This window comes from Aptenodytes patagonicus, chromosome 11 (genome assembly GCF_965638725.1).
Source record: "Aptenodytes patagonicus chromosome 11, bAptPat1.pri.cur, whole genome shotgun sequence".
Taxonomy (NCBI): Eukaryota; Metazoa; Chordata; class Aves; order Sphenisciformes; family Spheniscidae; genus Aptenodytes; species Aptenodytes patagonicus.
The window spans coordinates 4566458-4589837 of record NC_134959.1 but is presented as its reverse complement, the minus strand read 5'-3'; the positions used below and the strand labels follow the sequence as shown (position 1 = coordinate 4589837).

At 38.2% G+C, this 23380-nt stretch overlaps 1 protein-coding gene across 2 annotated transcripts in view; it reads left to right on the top strand.

Annotated features, from left to right (window-relative positions):
* The window catches only part of CDH13 (cadherin 13), a 525814-nt gene that overhangs the window by 483182 nt on the left and 19252 nt on the right, over positions 1-23380 (top strand). Inside the window, exons 11-13 of one of the 2 annotated variants that reach the window (XM_076349047.1) lie at positions 3587-3729; positions 17722-17955; positions 19267-19482. In XM_076349047.1, the coding sequence (XP_076205162.1) occupies positions 3587-3729; positions 17722-17955; positions 19267-19482 (593 nt within the window). Of the gene's footprint in view, positions 1-3586; positions 3730-17721; positions 17956-19266; positions 19521-23380 lie in introns of those variants that run through there. The other variant, XM_076349046.1, reaches the window with a different exon arrangement.

The window sequence follows — 23380 nt, the reverse complement described above, 5'->3', positions numbered from 1 at the left end:
TGATTTTCAAAACTGCTGTGCAGTCAGCAGATCCCACTAAAGTCGAATGTAGGAAGTGAAACTTTGGATTCTATACTTCTGGTTTTTTATAGTGCTTTTCTTAAATGAGTCTATTCTAAACCTTTTGCTAGCAGAGCCCTCAAAAAAATGACAAAGAACAATCAACTTAACTGTACTGCAATGTACTCTTACAATAAGTAAAAAATGTGGTGGGAAAGACAAAGTACTACTTTTACGATATCCTGTGCCAAATCACAGGTTATATGATTCAGTTTTTTATTTGCACAGCCAACAGTGCTTTGTAGAGCAATCAGGGAAGATAATACAATCCACTTTAAATTCTCATTACTTTAGAAGTGTTGAATCTTCTTAAATTGTTTCAGGGTTAATTGAGAATTTGCAGTTTTACAATAGACTAGGAATTGTTTAGGCTGCCCTTGTTTCATATTTTTGTGCATACCTTTGTTGCAAAGTTATAAAAACAACAATAAAAAAAGAAACACAGAAGTGAAATGAAATAATGATCTGCATTGTTACTATTCTAGTAACTCATTTTTACGGGAGATAAAGCTCAGGTATTGATTAATGTTTAAATGGTTATTAAGTGGAAGGACATGTTGGATTGATGGAATGTCTCACTATGAGTTAGCGTTTGCTTTTGATTCTTTTCCACATATTCTCTAAGGGATAATTTCTGCTCCTGGGGAAGCCAGTGGTGAAACTCTGAGTGACTTCTGTGGGAGCATGAATAAGCCAAGTGTTTTCAGTATTTGTCTCTCTTTCTCATAAATTCCAAAAGGTTCTGGTTTCCAAATTTGTCCTTTAATTTATTTTAACATAGTAATAGCTCATAAAAATGTGGAATTTTTCATGGCTGTATATATTGAATTTTTGATCCTGAAACTGGCTGCCTGAACACCACTGTGTTCCTGCGTACCATGGAGAAGTCAAAATGGTTCAGCAGCCCTGAGAAGGTTGCATTTTTCAAGCCTGAAGCAAAGTCTTGGTAAAGAACAGCAGCCACGTGGACAGTGTTGCCTGTTAGCACCTCTGAAATCAGCCATGTTCATCTTCTGTAGTATAATATCACTTGCCCTGGAGGTACACCAAAAAAATTTTGAGGCAACTGATGATTATTTTGGTAAGAGAGGTATTTCCCTGATGAATTAAGAGAAAGCTTTCTGCTAAAAGCGATTTTGTTTTTCAAAGACAAAACTTGGTATTTTTTCTTTGGACTCTCATTCTTTCGAAATAAGAGTACTTTATCAATCTTTGAAGTACAATGTCAATCTATGGAATAGTTTATTTAAATGGACCTGTGGGTCACATGGCAAACTCATAGGGATTCTGGAGCCCGGTGCTTTCTAAGGCATAAGTTCAAGTCCTGCTCTACCTCCAGCTAATCCAGTTATAATGGATACCTGATCTGTGGGCTGGGAAAATACGTCTATGTTTCTGTCCTGTATTTCTCAGGCCTGAGTACCTGTGTGTGCACTGCCTCATTTATGCATGAGGAAACCAATTTGCCCAGAACTTTTCCCTTTTTAACAATTAAGTTTTCTTCCTGCTGAATAGTATGGTGTCTGTGCCCAAAATCTGTTATTCAAAGGCTATTATAAGTCAAATCCGTTCTAATCTTTCCTAACTTACACGGGAAAAAAAAAAAAACAAACCATCTTGGCTTAATGACACCTTCCCATGGCATTATTTCTAACGTTGGAGGGGAAGTTCCTGGGATGAGGGACGGAAGAGATCCATTCTTCAGTTCATTCAAGTCTTTTACAGTGCTGTCTTAATGACGGAATTTAAGCTTGAGCCATGCACTAAGTCATTTGCTTTTGTTTTTCTTTTACCTCTGGCCAATGATCAGACCTACTGCTCAAACACAGTAACATTTGCTTCATGAATAATGAATGATGCTAATGGCCGTCTCAGATGTCTGACAGCTCAGAGCTGTGGCTCTGCCTAGCTTTTCTGAGATCCCAGCAAAAATCCAAAGTTCTCAAACTCTGCCTGATCAAAATAACTGGACAGTGAAAAAGCACAGGTTATACAGGGCTGAGAGATCTGAAACGAGGACTGGGGGGCCAGAGGCAGCTGGACAGGACAGCCGCACGTTGCCCCCTTGTTGTTAGCTATGATAATGGACACCTCTTAACAGTCTGCTAGAGGGATCTAGCAACTAATCACAACTTATTTTTCCGCTTTCCAGAGGGCACAAGGGACCAAAGCAAGCCTCTGAAATAAGCATTCAATGAGACCATGTCTTTCTTTGTTGGCCTGCAATTTATTATCTCCTCTTCTAGCAACTGCCATTTTATTTCATTTTACTTACATTTTTTTCCCCCAACAATCTGTTATTTTTGATTACTCCCTCAGGAAATAGTTGCACTGATAAATTATTTTTGGCAGCATTATCACATAGGACAGCTTTCAGATGAATGCCACTATGAGGCACATACTCATTAAACAATAACAGGTTTCATGTCAATTACTTATAATTTAAAATGTCTATAGAAGATTGTATGGCTGTTTATGACCGATAACAATTCACTACATAAAAGACAAACAGGTTATTATGCTAAGTATTGATTATATGATTGGAGTTTTGGTTTAAAATATTAACAGATTTCATTGGAGAGAGAATTGGTACCAGTTAATTCAGCTCTGTGTTGTTATTTTACTTAATACATTTAACTGAGTATAGAATTAGGCCCTCATCGTGAACGTTCTTATGTTTATTACTTCAGTCAAGTAGGGCAGTTTGTAGTGCATAAACTCCACAATCTCTCTAAATATTTCCAGTATCAGAGTCTAAATATTTGTGCCGATTAATGCAAAGAAAGCACAACAGTGAATTTTGTATTGAGGGACCTAGACAGACAGCATTTTCAAATCCTTATTTAGACATGTATGTGGTTGAATTGTTCCAAGATTCTGGGCACCTATTTGAAATCATCAGAAGCAGGAAAGTACAGATCACAGACTGCAGAACAAATGTATGAAAACCAGGTCTGCATATAACCAGCTCCCGTTAGACCTAATGAATCCATAGTCTAACTCTTTTTTAGCTACCATACCCCACAATTTATTACATTTCCAGCCTCACCCAAAATAACTAATTGTAAGAAAAAAAAAGAAAAACACTCAAAAAATAAATTAAAAATATAACTCCTAGTCCAGCCAGAATTTTGAGTCTGGAAAAAGGAGGACTGTGAGAGGATTCATGAAGTCTGTAAATACCAGTGTTGTTGCAGAGGTCCGCTGAAAGTGTTCAGGTGCTCTGGCTGTATAACACAGCAGTAGGAAACAGGTCCTACATAATGTTTTAAATATTGATTTCTGTACTAAGCTTTGGGACATATGTATCCAAAGAAATTGGCTCAAACCTCTCTCTATATGTCAGGTACGCCTAACAATAATGAACTATCTCAAAGGGAAGGCACAAGGTTTAAATTGTATTTTTTATGTATTAAGAGATCCACCCCGTGAAAGCCAGTGAGTGCAAAGACTATTCTTTTGTAGTAATGTAATCGTTTTATGTCTAGATGTATAATTTGTTAACAACTTCTGTATTTTTATTTAGGTATTCGGTTTACAAGGATCCAGCAGGCTGGCTAGAAATTAACCCTACCAATGGTACCATTGGCACCACTGCTATCCTGGATCGGGAATCTCCTCATGTTCAGAATAATGTATACACTGCTCTCTTTCTGGCAATAGACAGTGGTGAGTAACTATTATGGATCATATTCATTAAAGTATATGACTCTTGTTTCCTGCTTGAAATTTTCTGTTCAGAAAGGTGCACATGTAAAGTTAAGCATATGCTTCAGCACTTTGCTAGGTGGCCACCTAAAGGTAATAGAGATCACTGTGACAAACAGAAAATAGAGGAATTAACTTAAAACTTCGAACAGAACAGCTTTGATTTAAGGTTACATCTCACACATTTATTCCTACACTGCGATCTTAATGCCAGATGCAAATAGTCTATGAACATTCCTGGAAAGTAATAAATCATTTTTATCAGAGTTAATTTCTTCATAATATTTGAGCAGTTAGTAAGCCTAAGGCACGTAAATACCAGTAACAACTCATCGCTGATATGCTGAATTCTATTCAATACAATGACAATAAAAACATAAGTAAAAACCCTTGTTAAAATGCAATATTTTTTACATATTGTGTGGATTAAAGTTCCTTCTGTCAAATATAATCAAAATTAAACTATCTCGTGAAAATTCAGTGAGTAACTTGGGAGCAGAGAAAGAAAGAGAAAATCCCGAACATTCCAAATCTCCAGAGCTAAAGGCACAAAATAAATAAAAGATTTTCTGTAATATAACAGCTAATATGCTAACGCTTTTTCACAGCTGCAGCTGGTTTAGTCCTGGTGATGAATTGTAAAATGTTCTTTTTAGGAGGGTAATTCTACATTTTTGTAACCACATGACTCAGGGAACATTTGCAGGGCCTGACAGGAAAAAGAAAATATCGCCTTAAGTATAAAAGAAAAAAATTCTGCTGAGATGATGATTTACTTGTATATTCATATACATATTTTTCTTAGGAAATTTCCATGGAAAAATGTAGCACTAAACTTATTTCTGTCTTTTACTTGCTATTGGATAAAGATTTTTTTAAATGCATCTTAAAATCTGGTACGCTGGGAAATGTCGTCTTACAATGAAAGTAAAAAGTCAGGATAAAATTATTGAAGTATTATCAAAAGGACAAAGTTGCATACGTTTTAAAGGTAGAGGCAAATATCCTCAAAGAGAATAGATGAAACAAGAAGCTGAATATTTCGAACTGTGGAAACCAGTCTGAATGAAAGTGGATTTTGGGGTATACCTTTATGTTGCACTTAGGGCAGTAACACTTATTGCTCATCTATTCTAAGCCAAGAACCTCACTGCTAGGTGACCCCTCTTAATTCCCAGATTTTTTTCCATTCTGGAAAAACGAGCGAAGGGACAGGTGTCTGTGCGCTGAACAGCAGAGCAAGAGAAGATATTTCAGTTTTGGGCCTAAAACTATACGCTAAAACAGTTCAGTGTTCAGTTTTGGGCCCCTCACTACAAGAAGGACGTTGAGGTGCTGGAGCGTGTCCAGAGAAGGGCAACGAGGCTGGTGAGGGGTCTGGAGAACAAGTCTTATGAGGAGCAGCTGAGGGAACTGGGGTTGTTTAGCCTGGAGAAAAGGAGGCTGAGGGGAGACCTCATCGCTCTCTACAACTACCTGAAAGGAGGTTGTAGCGAGGTGGGTGTTGGTCTCTTCTCCCAAGTAACAAGTGATAGGACGAGAGGAAATGGCCTCAAGTTGTGCCAGGGGAGGTTTAGATTGGATGTGAGGAAAAATGTCTTTACTGAAAGAGTGGTTAAACATTGGAACAGGCTGCCCAGGGAAGTGGTTGAGTCCCCATCCCTGGAGGTATTGAAAAGACGAGTAGATGAGGCACTTAGGGACATGGTTTAATGGGCATGGGGGTGTTGGGTTGACGGTTGGACTCGATGATCTTAGAGGTCTTTTCCAACCTCAATGATTCTATGATTTAATGTGGGTTAGAGAAAAGGAATCCTGTTCAGTTGAGGTACTGAGTCAGCATCTAATTCAAGCAGCTGTTACCATGTTTATTTGTAATTCTGCAGTACTGCTAGTACGGGAGCTAATCTGCTCCAACATTATTGACTTCTTTGAATGAAGTAATTAGAAACCACATGTGTGCATTTAGTACTGGCACACTAAGGTGTTAATAATGATCATTCAGGAGTATTGTACTACTTCACTGTATGTAGCTCAGCCACATGTGGAAGTGGCAATAAATAGCAGAACTTAAATAGCTGATATTAACCTTGTGGTCTGTATCACCCCTGGATTAATTACCAAACAGCCTGTAAAACACATTAAACTTAGAGGCAGGTTGATAACTGGAGAAATTATCTGCTGGTCTGTATAAATATTTAAGAGTGGAATTTGTGGGAGTTGAGAGGAGCAAGAGCTCCTCTGGAGCCCCAACCTCAACGGGCAAAATCATACACAGATACTTGCCTCTGGTCCCACCTGGCCAGGGGAGCAGTGCTGGGGCCTGCTGGGGAGCACCGCTTTGCTTTGGGCAGGCCTGTGATAAGACAGACAAGCTTCAGTTTACACACTGTCCGCTTGCGGTTTGATTGCTTCCATTCGCAGAGGGAACAATGCTGTCCTTGCACATGGGTGCTGCCAGTCTGAAGTCTCAGTCTAGATTCTGTGGCTAAAGCAGCCAAGGCAGTTTTGTAATTGATTTCAACGGGCAGGTCTGGGGGTCTGCCTTGTCCCCTGCAGTTATGACTGGGACTGATAATATCCCTGGAAGGTGTTCCCCAACTTATTTCTAGGCCACTGATAATGCTATCTAACAAAGCTCTGAAACCCACTTCATTTTTCTAGTTATCATTGCTAATGTCCACCTTGAAAAGGGATATTACGTTAGATGACAAGCCAAATTGTGGTAGAGTAATACGAAATGAATACAGAATTCTTTCACAACTTTATGTTAACTTAAAAGGAAAAAAATCAGATTGAACGTAACTGTAGGCATTCTCTTTAAAACAGCATTGTCCACAAACTGCAAAGTAAAAGCCATCTCTTTCTTCAGGTTAATAAGTGTAGCCTATCTAATACCAGTGAAAATGGTTAGGACTTTTACGTGAGAGGGCAGCCAGAGGCAGGACTAAGAATTGCCAAATGAGATAGGGTGGTAAATTGAAAATTCATGGGCATTTCCAACAAAGCAAGTCATTTGCTTGGGCTAACAGACTTGGGTCGAAAAGGGAGAAGAGGAAGAAAAAACCCCCATACTTAATCAGAGATGCTTTTTTCAAAAGCATTCCGTGTAGGCTGTTATTTCCTTTGGCCTATCATCTTATCTCTAAGTCAAATCTGAGATGTGTTGGCACATGCACTGAGGAAGTCTGAGCTGCCATAGACTTTCCTTTTCTTAACTGGGGAATATAGAAGAGCTCAGATAATCTCCACTGCACAGTGCAGCAGCGTGAATTGGTACCCAGCGCAGCTCCAAGCATAACACAGAGCACCTCAGTCCAGGCCCAGCACCACACCGGTGCTTGCGAGGCTTCCTAGACAAGGCAGCCCAGTTAGAGGTCTGCATGTCCGTGTGGCCACATCAACAACGCCTAATCCATCTTCCCCCAAGTTTGGTTTTTGACAGCACTACCAGGAGTTTCAGTGGTGTTAACATTGTTAATTGTCAGTGTAAGGGATTGCAAACATGATGCTTACTGTGGAAGGGTGTCTGTGAGTTGTGGGCTAATTTTTAACAGTATTTATAATAAGGCAAGGTTCTAAAATCAAATAAAAGCTTGGACCTTAGACCTTGCTAAAGGACCTTAGCCATACGCTAAAACAGTAAATGAACGTATTATTTTCTATTAGTATTCATAGCATATAGAGTTCATATAATTACAGAAAAGATACTGTTGTCCCATCATATTCCATGACCACCTCTTTCTAAAATGACCTTACATTCGTGTGCTGTCTTGGGTGAAGAGTGGAGACAGCTGAAAACAAAACTCACAGTGATACTTTTTTCATACCCTTTCACTGATGTCAATAGAGAATCTGTCATTGGATTCAGCAGGCACTGGTTTCTTGTTATTACGCTTCAGTGCAGGGGACAAGTGCCAGGGCATTTTTCTTAGTTGTAAAATGTTGAAGATTTCTGTCAGAAGTAAAACCAGGAGCTTCATGCTTGGTAGTTCTTTATATAAATCCATCACATCTTTATCTTTTTTCAGTAAATCACAAAACTATTCTTTACCAGTAGGACAATAATCATGAATGGACCGTAGAAAATGGAGTCATTCCACTGCAGGAAATAATTTAGTAGTTTATAATATTCTTTTTTAACTTTATTATATTATTTTTCAGCATTATCAGATTAATTGCAGAGAAAGGTAGTTAAGGATGAATTATGTTATTTCTGATCTAAACAGTTCCTGTACCTTCCCAAACATAATTGAAACAATGTGTGAGAGCAAATTTGATGGACAAAGCATTAATTTTATAGAATCATAGAATAGTTTGGGTTGGAGGGGACCTCTAAAGGTCATCTAGTCCAACCCCCCTGCCGTGGGCAGGGACATCTTCAACTAGATCAGGTTGCTCAGAGCCCCGTCCAACCTGACCTTGAAGGTTTCCAGGGATGGGGCATCCACCACCTCTCGGGGCAACCTGGGCCAGTGTTTTACCACCCTCAGCGTAAAAAATTTCTTCCTTAGATCTAGGCTAAATCTACCCCCCTTTAGTTTAAAGCCATTTGACCTTTTATTGGGGGAAATTTCACTTTAAGAAGGACTTATTGGAATGAATATCCTAATTTTCTCTGTACTTTTGATTTTAGTAAAGGTCAAGGTAATGTCTTTAGAATTTGAAAACTTTTTATTAAAGACTTGTGTGGACGTAGAGTCTCTGGTCTATTAAAGAAGAAATTAAACACTGGTAGGAAATACCATGAAGCAGAGTTAACACATTAAAGTGTCATGAACTGTATTTAATCTGAGAATGAGCTCATAATGGGACAAAGTCAGGTTTATGCAAACTTGGAAAACGTCAGAGGTTTCATTCAATTAACAAAAGTGCCAATAATGGTAATCATTTCCTGAATTTAGCATTCTAATCACTAAAACCAATGCAATATCACAAGCGTACAGTGCAATTATTGGGAGTGCATCTGTAAAACACACATATGTTAAATACAGACAAGAAATCATTTGAGTTTGAGAAATCTGCTTGGAACAGACCTACCAGGAGATTTGCTGCGTGACCATGTTGTAGTGTCTTTCTACAGATTCTATTTGGGATGACTATCATAAAGCAGAATACCTATATGTGTTTTTCATAAGGTCAGTCATGCTAAAAACTCTCCAGGAATGGTCTTTTTTTCCCCTGTATTCTGAGAGTTTGAGTCACAATTTAGAAAAAGTAAGGGAGGAGAAAAACATGAAAATTTTGGAGGTGAAGCTAAAAGATATCTGGAAAATGTGAGAAATCTAAAAAAGCTAAAATTGGTTTCTCCCTTTCCTTTAAGAGGGATGAATAATAAAATATATCCAGATTTACCTTAGTTATGCAATAATTACTCATGTTATTGTGGAGGGGCATGATACCCTAGTTAATGTCCCCATTGTGTAACTTTTTCTGTCTCTTTAGAAGAAAAACTTTGGTTACCTTTGTTTGCCTGATATGTGGAAAAAACACCTATGCCGTTCAAGTACGTCAGCTGCTGGTGACAAATGGTGAAACACTAATACCCAATCTTGCTGATTTGGTTAAAGGCAGTTATCAACTTCACTTTTCTCATTCCACTCTGGCGGAGTACCACCCACACAAAGCCAGGTAGCAATGTTCTCCCACTGAGACGGGTACTCTCATCTAGTGCGAGTGTGCCAGCCTCTTCCCCTGCTATTCCCATCACCAGGGGACTACTGAGACAAAAATTGGGAATATAAGTACTTCTACTACATTAAACTTAGAGGAGGATAAATGTCATTAAAAATGTGGCATCTCTTCCAGATGTTAAAGATACTCAGAGATGGAGTTAAGGGTTCAAAATTTTAACTGATGTAGCTTTAAATGCACTAAATCACAGTAAGCACTGTTCCTTACAGCAATACTGTGTGAGTTGAAAACAACTGTTTTCTTTTCTGGAAGTGGTTTGCTCCCTACATGCCATCACCATTCCCAGGGTTTGACGTTACAAGCATTTGCATGGCAGCCATCCACAGTCACAGGCAGGATGTCCAACAGGAGGGCTGAGCTGCGGGAAATAAGCTTCAGGAGCAGTAACCTTTATTTAACGGAGTATACGTATTTGAGCAAGGTAAAGGTTAAGAGGTATGGAGGACTCTAAAAAGGTCTCTCTAGATTGGTGTGATTTCAGTGTTTGCCTTGAGCTACGCTGGCCAGTTTAAAAATAAAAAAACCCACTTGATATTGCTTCTATGACTGTGGCCCATTGCATATATATAAATTAGCTAGCTGAGTGGCACTATTTCAATTTCCCTGTTGCACATGCAAAGCAAAATGAGGAAGATGTGAGTCAGGGTCTAGTTTTCACTTTTTTCCTTGTTTCCAAGGACCGGCTGAACTACACCCAAGCAATTCTGAATCTCATTTATTGTGCGAGTCTCGATACTCCTAATCATTAAAAAGAAAAATTATCATTCTGTACTATGTGTAATGAACAGTAACAGACAACATCTGGAAAAAACTGGAGTAACAAAGAGATGTGTAACAATTTGCAATTAGAACTTTTCCTTACATGTATCTAACCTGTCTTCTTGCTTCATGATGTACATAATTAAATTACCAGATATTGATTCCACCTAAAACATGCTATTTTTGAAGAAATCAGGCAATTAGTTGCCATGGCAACCCAATTAAGCCAGTTTTATACCCCTTATCTTAATTGCTGTATTAATTGAGAAGAGAAAATAAATTGAATACTCATCCATTTCTTGCCATTTTAAATTTCAGTAAAATATGAATTGCACACAAAATATTGTTTTAATTTGTCATCACGGACTCATGATTAGAAAAAGAAATTAGAATGCTGAAAACAGTATTTAAGACGGATGGCATATGTCAGTAGCAATTTGATATGCTGAAAGAGCTGTGCTCTTTTGAAATGTAATTACTCAAAAATAGGATCTGCATATATTATTTGAGTGAATGAATGACGGATTGTAACTTTTAAAGACTATTTATTTTATAAATGTTGAAAAATATCTATATGCCAATACATACGGAAAATGCATAGGAAATTTCAACTCATGGGAAATTTGGGACCTCTTTTATACAAAATGTCAGCATATGGCATTTATGAGACCAGTTTTCAAATATGTCAGATTCTGAGCAGCACACCCAAATTTTGGTATCTTCCCACTCTACTGTTTCCATTTACTTTGGTTGAACCATTCATGGAGTTCAGCTTGCACACAAAACGTAATGGAATACGCCTGTCTGAATGGGATTTGTGCCTGCAGTGGGGGGACCTGCTGCCAAATCACCTAGTATGCGCACATTTTCTGATTGGAAAAACAGCATATGGAGGGGAAAAAAATAACATGAGGGAGGAGACAAAAAAATTGTGTTTAGATTTTCATAGCAGTATCATTAGAAAGCATGAAGCATTATTTCTCACAGCCCATATTTGAAGTATAGTAATTTAAAGAGAGAACATGTTACTTAGCCTAACCACGTACTGCACAGTCTGGCCGCATTGCTTCCTCCAAACAATTTGGGAACTTCTGCAACACTCTCTTCATTCTTTATTCTCCTCCTTTCTTGCTGTGTTCTCCTTCAGGCAAATATGAAGCTGAAAATAGAGAAATCGGTGAAAAATCCATATCCAAGGAGAGATCCTAGGCAGTCCTACATTTTACAGTTAGTTACATGGGAGTAAAATGAAGGAAATTCTGTAGGCATCATTGCAGTTCCAAATTGACCTCAATATGACTATGGTTCAAATGTAGTTTATAGAAGTTTTAAGAGATAAGGCTTTATTCATGATGGTTCAGAGGAAAGGTAATTGTGCCAGAAATTAGCAAACCCACATTCTCAAAGGCTTTTTTTCCTGCTCAAATATGAAGAAATTTTGTTCTTACTATAGTTGCTCACCCATTTTGTATCAGTGTAACTTTGTTAGCCAGCAAAAAAGTAAAAGCAGGAAAAAAAGTTGGAATTCAGCTTTCTGGGTTACATAGTGCAAGTGGATTAAAAACTGCTGCTAAATGGTAAACCATAAATATTCTAGTAAAATTTAGAATAAATGAGTTTCCACTCTGTCAGCTTGAGAGGAAATCTATATGGCAATGGATACCCTGTTGCTTGCTCTAGGAATTAAATGGCCTTGTAATTTCTGCATCATGGCATAGAAGGGCATAGATAATATGTATTAATTTGATGGTGCTGGAAGCTTAATTTAATCAGAAGAAATGAGTACAGAAGTCTTTTTACCATTCATAATGAGCATATGAACCGTCGTTCATACTCCATTCTTCCTAAAAACTGTTCTGGCTTCCAGCAATGCTGTAGCTTAGATCCGTGTGGCAGCTGGATTCTCTAGAATGGTTGATTTTTCTTCTTTGGAAATTTGATAAATATTGCCAGAATCCAAGGCCTCTGATGTTCTTAAAAAAAAAAAAGCATAATAGTTCAAATTAAATTCCTATTTTTCATATTTGTTTCTAATTAGATTTTGGTATGTAAAGGCATTTACATAAATATCCCTTTGCTATAATGACCAAGATACAAACCATCAGAGTTCTAAATAGAGAACATCTCCTATGTTTAGCTTTTGATACCATTAGGTGAACTTTCTCAATATAAATGAAAACATGCAGTCTCATTGTCTCCCAGTCTTAACGCTTTTTGATTTGTGTGTCTGGCATTTTTCTTGTTAGTTGATTATCAATGCTTTGTTCCTTACTTGTGCCACTAAACAAATTATATTACTTACAAGTAAACTGACTTTCATCTGAGTTATTCAAAGCCCATTTTCACATGGCATGTGGAAATGTACCTTTTTTGTGTTTGATAATCCTTGTTCTCCCTTGTGCAACTTGTGCTATTTTAGATCAAGTCAAGTTTGGTGTCAAACTAACAAAAAGAGTCAAACTAGAAGGGAAAACATTTCTTGAGGATTTTCCTGTTGGGTTTCACAACTTAAATGAAATTTTATTTACCTGAACAAATATTCTTATTATACCCAATCTGTTTACTTTACAATATCCTCTAAATCTTAAAAATATTTTAAATACCCAATTCTAAAAGAAAAAACATACACCTCAGTCATTCCAAAGAGAGATTTAAAAATTTCAGAATTCAGAAAGCTCAAGGTAGGATGGACAACGTCAGTTTAATTCTTTGATTTTGGGTGGTCTGTTGACCAAAGAATATGATTTTCTGTTTTAAGTAGCAACGTTCAAGCAATTGTATTACTTGGATATGTTACTGAGAACCTTTCCACTGCTTTAAGGAATACTCACCTTCATTTTCAAGGACAATCTAACCTCACCATAATCTCAAATGACCAAATCTATTCGTTTGCTAAGTTTTGAATACATTTTTGAACGCTTGGAAAATGTAATCAGGGTCATTTAGGCTAATCTTGAGATTTGCTGCAAATTGGAAAGGGAAAGCTGGAAGAAAAGGATTAAATCTTCATGACTTTTTTTCTCTTTGAGATGCATTTAAACAGCTCTTCCATCTTGAAAATGTTCTACCAGTTTAGAACAATGTTTCTGACCAGCTTCTGTAAGTACACACTGGCAATTTAGTGTAGATGGATGGCTACTTTTAACTACCCTCACGCCCAGCTGTACTCCTAGAAGATAATATAGTGCCTAAACATGAGAACTGTGATTCCAACAGTGAAGTGCCTAAATTGTTTCTTCCACTGTTGCTGTTGTTGATAGAGCTCAGTTAGTGGAGAAAAATACTACTGAATGTGAAAATTGCAGGTTGACATGGCCCAGATACCAGTATAGCCAGTGTTATGTTCCTCACGGCTTCCTTAGCATTGAGTGAAAAAAATGTATGAACTCCAAATGCTCCATGAAAGTCACACTTTGAGTTAAAACATACAAAAACAGCTCTCATATTAATGATTTGAGGCGACACAGTTGTTAACACCTGCATTGACTATCTTTAAGCTTCTGTAGATATGCCTGCACAAGATGTGGTGAGACATTGAGACATGACTGTGGACTTATTCATGCAGGGTGGGTCCTTCTATCAGCCTTTTATGATGCTAACAGTAGGAAGACAAGATAGAAGTGCAGGTGTGTTTACATCAGGCAAAGAAATAGGATGCTCTGTAGGCAACCCTCAGTCACACTATGAGTTTTTCTTTGGATACCCCCAAAAATTAAGTCCTCAACTTTCACGGACTTTTTAGGGGTGTTTGCCTTCTTATTGTGCGAGACATATCAGAAAATCTCACCTGCTGTGTGGCAATTCCTAACTTTGTATGTTTGCTGTCATTTAAAATAAATGAAAGTTGCTGATATTTGAATGTACACTGATTAGGAATGTCTTAATTCAGTTTCAAAGCACTCCAGATACTGTCTTTAATTTCATGGAGCACAGCTCAGCCATATTAGAAATCTGTACGCAACAGCATCACATTTCTGTAGAAAAACTAGAAAGTGGAACATGAAATGGCTCTTCATGTCCATAAAAATGTTATTCTCAGATTAAATGCATCATCAGCCATTCAACCATATGATTGCTTGTTAGACATGCCATTTTATGCAAGTCTTGATACTTAAGAGAAATGTCATCTTAGTCCATGGCCATCATTGTGCGTAATTGGTATCTTTTAAGAAACTAACTACCTGATTGGAAGTCTCATTTGAGTAGTTAGATGTCTAAATGCCATCATGGTTCCTACAGGAACTTTTTGGACCAAAACTGAATGCCAGTTTTCAAATTTCTTGGCCGTGTGTTTCTACAGAGGACTTATAATTTAAGACTTCACACTAATAATTCTAATATGATTCTGCATGGCTTTTCGTTAAAATTCAAGTACACAGAAGTATACAAAGTATCTGTTTCTATAATATTTCTTTTGAAGTTATTTTTTTAAAATAAAGTTAGCAACATGGTCATTTATGCTGATAGCACTAAAATCCAATTTAACATCTACATCTCCTGGTAACAGTCCCTTGCATTACAGATTCTAGTTCCCAGACAATAGACCCCATCATATGCTATGGCACTCTCTAACTCATGAAATAGAATTACTTTAGTTAGTCTGTTTTTCACTTGTTGCATCTTACAACAGCAGTAGCTGTTGCCTAACTGAAGTCTGCTATTAGAAGCTTCGTATGCAGTCTAATGCCAGGATACGAAGTCATTACCAGTCCTGATCCAATTCAGATAAGCGTATCATACATGTCCAATTGCAGCATGTTCTAAGATGAATCTGTACTTTTTTAGTGTTGCTGATCAAACTTCCAGTCCCACAGACCTTAACTAACTTGAAAGACCTTACTTAGATTTAGGTCTCATTGAAGATTACTTGTTAAGGTTCACAGTCTTGCCCTAGATTATTAAAATCAGGATTCAATACCAAGTTTTGACTTTCAGTATAAATTAGCCATCCTTTAGTCTCTGTTTTAGTAGCTTTTACACACGTGAGCAATGCTGTTTCATTCTCTGTTTGTCATAGTATATTCACAGCTATGCCACTTGTGGGAGCCTTAGCAGGAATTTGAAATTGTCTCTATCTATGGCTCTAAAGGCAACTAAAGGTTTAAAGTGTTTGGCCTCAGGAGGAATGGCCAATTCAGTTCAGTGACAAAAATGGGAGCTGAGCTCTTTTGAAAAGCTGCTCCCCAGGGCTGTTGGACAGAGCCCTTTATGTCTTGGTTTACGCATTAATTCTGCTTTCAGCTGCAAGGTTTTACAATACAAATTAAGAGAAGTTTTATTTCAGAATTAAAATACGCTATGGAAATCTTTCATTTCAAAACCAAAGCTGTCTGGAGATCATGGGATTTTTGGACTATTTCAAAGGCATAATACTGTCAAATTTATAAAAGTCATATATTCCCAATGGATATGTTGTGACCATTTTTCCTTGATTCATTTTTTGTTGTACTTTTTATGACATGCGTGTTAACAAGCTTCAGTTTATGACCTTGACATTTGCTTATTTTTCTTTTGGAGGTCTTCATAAATCACCAAAAGATTTTGTTTAAATCATTGTAAATAAACCAACCAGACAATAAGTCATTGAAATGGACAGAAGCAATTTCCTTTCTCTCTATTTGTGCATAATAGTTGACTGGCCCAGAAGCCATACAAAGATAGTGAAACATTTGCATGGCAGAGAAAATGCAGCCATATCTGCGTTTGACAAAATAACAGTACATTCATAATGCTGTTGGCTTCTTAATTTCAAAAGGCAGATTTTAATATTACTGACTTCAGAGAAAGATAAGAAGGGCAGTGCATAAGACATTATCAGTCCAGTGTGGAAATAATGCATTCAAAATTAAAGACAGCAGTTTAATTAAGTGCATGAAAGGCTGGCTTTTATGATCATTTTTCAAATACTCGAATGTCTTTTCATCCATTCTGCCATATGACTTAATAATATATCAAGAACAAAAAATGTATTGGAGTCTTTCTGCAAATTCAATTAGTCCAATAAAAAGTGAAAAATAATTTCTTTTTCATTAAAAAGAACTCAACCCTAACCCTTCTGATGACAAAGTGCAAGATGAGGAGGGGGGGAAAGCTAAAGAACTATGAAAATTCTGCCTTTGTTATGCATTTATGTGTGCATGAAACAGATGAAGTGCCACTATTAGTAACATTTGTTATTGAAAGGACTAATTGCATTCTGCTACAGTTAGTAGTTTATCAGATCCAGACCGCAGGGTATTTACTTCTCCCTTAGGATGCACTCACAGTGCAGCAATAATTCCATAGTTTATTGGGCTGCTATAGGCAGGGTAATTATGCTAAAGTGTACCTCTCTCCGTGCTAAACTTAAAACTACCATGACACATTGCACCAGTGCTTTACAGGTTAAGTGCAACCTCTTGAATCCTTTCTACCTGCTAAGGGTTTATAGCTAAGGGAAGCGCAGAGATCATAGAACTTGTGTGCTAAACCAGAAAAACGAGTCACACAAACAACCCAGAAGTGCAGCATTTCAAATGAGAAATTAAGTATGGTATACAATGAAGGAAGTAATGTGCATTTAGAAAACTTTGAGATCAGTTAAAATGGGTTGGCAAAGGGATCTGTAATAAGATATTGAGCTTTAGACTGAAAGCCGTAGGTTGCTGGCTCAACCATGGCACACATCTGTAGTGACTGAAAGTTATTACCACTTGTCAGCTCCTCTCTGACCTCTGTGAAATGAGGTGCTAGTCTCAGTCTGGCTCCCAGTGGGCTGACGTCTCCATTACAAACACTTCCAGCGCCACGGCTGGTTTGTCAGTCACAGCCTTGGCGCAAAGGCTTGTAGCGGTACCATGGTGAATAAACACCATCCTCGCCTCTGAAGCTGGTTCGTTCAGGTCAGGGCTGAGGCAGGCTGGCAAATAATTTGAGAAAGCTTGAAACTCCACTGCTAACAGAGGGTGGCTCTGGGTAAATAAAAGATCTCATTTTCCAGAGTTGCATGTTGACAGCTTTCACTTCTGCTGACATAACTAAATGTGGCCCTAAGGGTTGTTGGGGAATGATCTGGTCCTGTTCTGTTTATGGGCACCCACCATACAAATTGATTCCTCTCTGCTGTCATTTTTCCTCTTACTTGTCGTGTTCTTGATTCTTTTAATACCATGCTGTCTATCTAGGGGATGTTTCCTACTATGTTTCTCTCAGTATGTGTTTATGAACAGATTCTTTTCCAGATATCTATTCATGTCCTAATCTCATTTTAACTTCAAAATATTCCTCTCCCAGAGGTTTCCTTAGAATAATAATCCATACTGTAGAGAATCAGACAGGCTTCATTCTGAAAATACAACAATGAATTTACAATAGTGACTCATCATTTTTTAAAGCAATAATTTTCATATAACAGAGGTAAGAACTATAAAAATTATTCCCTTTGCAAGCATGCAGGTACAAATAAGAGCAAGTGTTTATGGAAGTATGATTTAATAAACATACATTTCTTTTTTCATATAGGTAACCCTCCCGCTACAGGTACAGGAACTTTACACATCACCTTGGAGGATGTCAATGACAATGTCCCGTCCCTTTATCCAACACTGGCAAAAGTTTGTGACGATGCAAAAGATCTCAGGGTAGTGGTACTAGGAGCATCAGACAAAGACCTTCATCCCAACACAGATCCATTCCAATTTGAACTGAGTAAGCAATCTGGCCCAGAAAAATTGTGGAGAATCACCAAGATTAACAGTAAGTCTGTTACTTTTTTTCTTATGCATTGAGCCCTCCCACCTCTACATCCCAGTATACTCACCCTGAGGCTGCCTGTTATGTGAATTCAGGAGCAGTCGTGCAGGAAAGTCTTGCAGGATGGACCCATTGCTGCTGCTTTACACTGTGCTGTTTTTGCTCGGACCAGCTGCCTGGCGGGACATACTGTCTGCATTTTCTCTGAAATCTGAACTTTTTTCCTCTTCTTATTACGTTGACCAAACTTTTCTCTTTTAGCTTTGCATTAAAGAAAGGCTGCTAATGACTTATAGTTTTCTGAAGGTTACCACATTTCATAGCACGGAATTTGTTTGCATGAGATGCACAAGGTTCTGCTATAGGACAGCATGAAACTTTTTCATGGGCTTTAGCAATGTACTTGAAAAACTTCCTGATTTTAAGTATTTGAACTCTTCACAAATAAAATACCCAAATGCACTGGGACCATACACTATTGGTAAGAGATCAAAGCACATGCTGTGCAATTGCAGAAGGTTCGTATGGCAAATTGTGGGCACAAAGTACTATATTTCTTGTTAATGTAGATTATTTCTATTTGTTTTCCAGCATGTATTATTTATCTCTGTCGCTATTAAATCTTTTAGCAGTTCATTTCATATTCTTCTTAGAAAAAACTAAGGATGGATGTGATGTCTGTACCAGCCTGCAGGACAAAGTAGAGGAGTCATTTTCTTTGCTGTTCTGCAAACATCAAACCACTGCTCTGTTAAACCCCCTAAAAGAGTTAGCACACTCACCTGGGTACCAATAGCTGTTATGACCCACTGTTGCTCAGGTGGAGCCGATCTGTGGATTTGAAGGGGCATTACTTCCCTTTGCTGCCTTCTCAGTCAAACTGGGGAAGGAGTTAAGCAGCTTTGTCTGTACGTCCTTGCAAGAAGGATTTTTTCTTTTGGAAAATAGATATATTCTTCCCTTTTGTGTTGCTTTGGGGATTACATGCCTTAGCATTTCATTAGTATATTACTTTCCATAGGCAAATTCTGCCAATAATTTCCAGACCAAATAACACATTTCAACAAAAGGAGCTCTTAAAAGTCTTTCTTTTGGTGGGGTTTGGAATAAGTTTGCTATTAGCTCTCAGCCCATGAAAGAATTTCTGTACTGCCTCTTCTTACCTCCAATTCAATTCTTTAATCTTTTCCTTAGAGTGTTCTTGTTTTCTTCTTAATTTCCATGAGTAACTGTGGCATGTCTGATATTGTTTGCAGATTCCTCTTCCCTTCCAAACAACCGCTATTTGGCTAATTCTCACCTTATCCTTTGCAGATACTCATGCCCAGGTCATCCTGCTTCAAAACCTGAAAAAGGCCAATTACAACATCCCAATCTCAGTGACAGATTCTGGAAAACCGCCTCTGACTAACAACACAGAACTGAAATTACAAGTGTGTTCCTGCAAGAAATCCAAAATGGACTGCAGTGCAACTGATGCCCTTCATATCAGCATGACCCTTATCCTTCTTTCACTCTTCAGTTTATTTTGTAAGTCTTTTCCTGAACTGTAAGTAACCAAGTATTGTTTAGCTGCTCATTTGTACGCTGCATAAGAAAACCTACCGAGGGAGAAGTTAAATTCATACATGGATATCATAATGCAGTAAGTTTGGTCTTTTTTTCCTGAGGAGGTAGCTATAAGAAAGAGGGAGGGGAGGGAGTTTTTTCGTAGTCAAAAAATAGCAACAAATGCCTGGTTGTCAAAGTAAGAAATAGAAGCAATAATTTTAAGAAGAATCAAAGAGAAATAGAGCTAGCATACAATAAACTAAGAAGTACCAGCTGTAGTAGCAGATTTGTGAGACGCTTTCTTTCATCTCTCCCCACTTGAATTAAATTCAAAAACAGAAACAGGAGATTAAAGGTGTTCTTGTAACAATAGCTGTTCTGGGTCACCATGAAAATGAGTACTGTCTGCTTCAATCTATTCCTCTGCATAAAGTGCGCAAGCAACTGGAACGTGAGGAACTTATTCAAGATTCTGGGCTCAGAGCCACCCAGAACTGATGATCAATCTGCAAGTCTGGGTTGGAGGGCAGAGAGAACTGATATGTAAAGGAAGCTTCTGCTGCTTCTGAGAAAGCTTTCTAAAAGAGGCTTACAAAATTCCCAATTTGAATTGGAAGGAGTAAAAAAAAATCCCAGAATGACTGAAGAGTAGGAATTCAAAGCCATGGAATCCCAACATCTAACCTAGATGTGTCCCTGGTTTGTCCTGTGACAGCTTCCAGCAAATTTTTTAATGCAGTATTATTTTGAGTTCCTTGTCTGTTAAAAAGGAATAGCTGAACCCTACAACTATGATAGTAAATCTGTTATTCAAGGGTTATTAGCGTCATCTTATGTTAGTAAAATACATTGTATGGTGAATTAATACCTGAACCATGGTGAAAGGCCTTATATTCTTGATGAGATAAAATCTACCATGAGGCAGAGATAGAGTTCAAGGCAGAGATAGTTTACACATCTGAGGCTTGGTGTATGCTTGATTACACATCTAGTCAGGTTTTTTTCTTATAGTATATTACTTTTATCCCAAAAGGTTAGCATGAAGGTCATTGTGAGAGAATTAGAACTAGCTGATGTTTGTGATGCTCTTTGAAGATGAAAAGGACTATATAAATGCTAAGTGCAAATTCCTGTTCTTTGTTCCAATCAGTGACATCTGAAGTATCTCCACTGGGTTTGGTTCAGTTATTCTGGGTTTAGTCTGCCGGAACCAAATGCAGACTTCAGCTGTTAAAAGTAATATGTTAAAAATATTTGACAGCACGTTACGCTATCACATCAGTGATATAAATATGCAGCGCATTGATTCATATACATTCTTGTTACCACTTCATAAATGTTGCTGGTGCTATACTAGGCATGACTTTCACCACTGGAATTACTTTCTTATCTGACATGATTTGCACTTGAACTTTATTTACATTAATGCATCTGCCCAGAATACAATGAGGTAGAGAAAAGCTTTTTGCTTTTGAAAGTAATCACGTTGCTTTTTTCTAGCCCCCAAAGAAGTCTGATTATTTTCCTTACATTGAATTATAAAAAGCCGTTCTAGGTGTTGGAAAGCTCTTCTTGAGTTACTCTTCTTCTTGACTACAGATCTTCTCCAGCTCAGCTGTGGGCAGAATATAGGCCCCTGGCATCTGAATGCTGTGTGGTGTTCTGAATGACGGAGGGATTCCCTCTCCTACTGTAAAAGAATAAGTAGCACTGAATAGTCTTCACACTGTGAAACAATACAGACATGCCTAGAGCCATTCTGCAACCTTACATTCGCTCAGAGTACTGCAACAAGTATGGAGACAGTTGTAATCTTAAACAAAGAGTGGAGAAAGATTATGCACATAATCTGCCAGCAGCGTGATGTTCCGGTCTGTTGTCTGAGCAATAAAACCAAAACAAAGGGAAATCGTGGGTGAGTTGAAGGGAAGGGGAAGGAAGGGTTTCCCTCTTGGGACAGAGGCTCTTTTATACGCAGTTGTTGTGAGTGAGAGCATGAATCCCACAAATAGACTTCAGCATAGAGAGACATAATCCTCAGCACAGGACTACATTTTGTTGCTAAAATTTGCTACTGTTCAGTTGCGTGGTTTGGGATCACCTAGTCACACAGAGCGAGGGTGGTATTCCATGTCTGGTACAGCTACCTAATCCTGCTTGTGCAAAGCCAGCAAGCATAACAATGTTCATAACCATTTTCCTCAGGTGTAAATGACTACATGGAGACATAAAAGAATGAGGCCAGGAGCCAGTTAAAATAACATGGTTCTGTATTTGAACTTCTCTAAAATGTGTTGGTATCATTGCATTCTCAATTCATTTTCATACATAGTTTTTTTTATAACTGCGATTAGTTCAATTGCAATGTTTTGTATAGTCCAAATATTTATCAGAGTAATCAAAGATTATGATGCCATAAAAACAAAGAGAACTTTAGTGCTTATTGAACAGATGAAATATCCCATTTCTAGTGGAAAGTTATGGGTTTAATTTTTGCAAAAGCCCTTACGTGGCTCACTTTGCTCCCAGTGTTTATGTTTTATGAGGCTCTTGTTCCTAGGACGTAAATCCTTCAGTCAAATGAACTTTGTTATTCATGCCAAAGTATTTCTTTTTGTATTTGGCATCTGGTGTGAGGATAGATAGCCCTATGAAAGAGCTGTTCGTGGTAAAAATGCCCTGTGTGAATCTCCTCCCCATACAAAACATCTTGGCATTATCATTTAAATGGTACAATTATTATCTATACTTAGAATATGTGCCTCCTTTGTAAATCATGGAAGAAGTCATATGTGGTAGATTTCTGAAGTATCTGAGCATAGAATTGGAGAGCCTGATTAAAACTGATTAAAGCAGCAGTTTCGCCTATTCTGTAGCTGCCCTACTGTGTTCCATATATTGAGGGATAATGGGATACAGACTGCAGAGTTGCCCAGAAGCCCTTGGAAAGGTAGATATACTTGGAACAAGAAAAATTTAGGAGTTGTTCTCAGCCAGAAATAGAAGATGTAAGATGCCAAAGTATACGGGCAGATTGCTGGCTTTCCACAACGAAACAGTAAGGTGTTTGGTGGAATTAAAAGACGGTGAATACAGAGGTGATTGAAAAAGGGAGCATCTTTGCACTTAACCTAACTTATTACCACTGGGAATTGCTGAAGCCAAGCTGGAAATATGTATAGTGGACAGGTAGAGGACTTTCCAAAGTTATAATAGTTAATGCTAACAAGTATTGGAAAGAATATTAAATCTTCTCTGTCATTAATGCAGACACAATGTTTAAGATGAGACCTAGTATAGTGGCATCTTGTCCTCTGTCAGCTTTTCCTAGCCACTACTGGAGATAAGATAGGACCAAAATATTCAGATATAATTTAGAATTTAGTAATTCAGATTGAGGTAAAAGAACATATCAAAAAATAGATCTGGGTTCCTAGTCAGGGAGGACTAGGATGGATGAGGGAAAGGCTGTGGATGTGGTCTACCTGGACTTCAGTAAGGCCTTTGACACCGTCTCCCACAGCATTCTCCTAGAGAAGCTGGCGGCTCACAGCTTAGACAGGTGTACTCTGCGCTGGGTAAAAAACTGGCTGGACGGCCGGGCCCAGGGAGTTGTGGTGAATGGAGTTACATCCAGTTGGCGGCCGGTCACGAGCGGTGTTCCCCAGGGCTCAGTTTTGGGGCCGGTCTTCTTCAACATCTTTATCGATGATCTGGATGAGGGGATCAAGTGCACTCTCAGTCAGTTTGCAGACGACACCAAGTTGGGCGGGAGTGTTGATCTGCTCGAGGGTAGGAAGGCTCTGCAGAGGGACCTGGACAGGCTGGATCGATGGGCCGAGGCCAACCATATGAGATTCAACATGGCCAAGTGCTG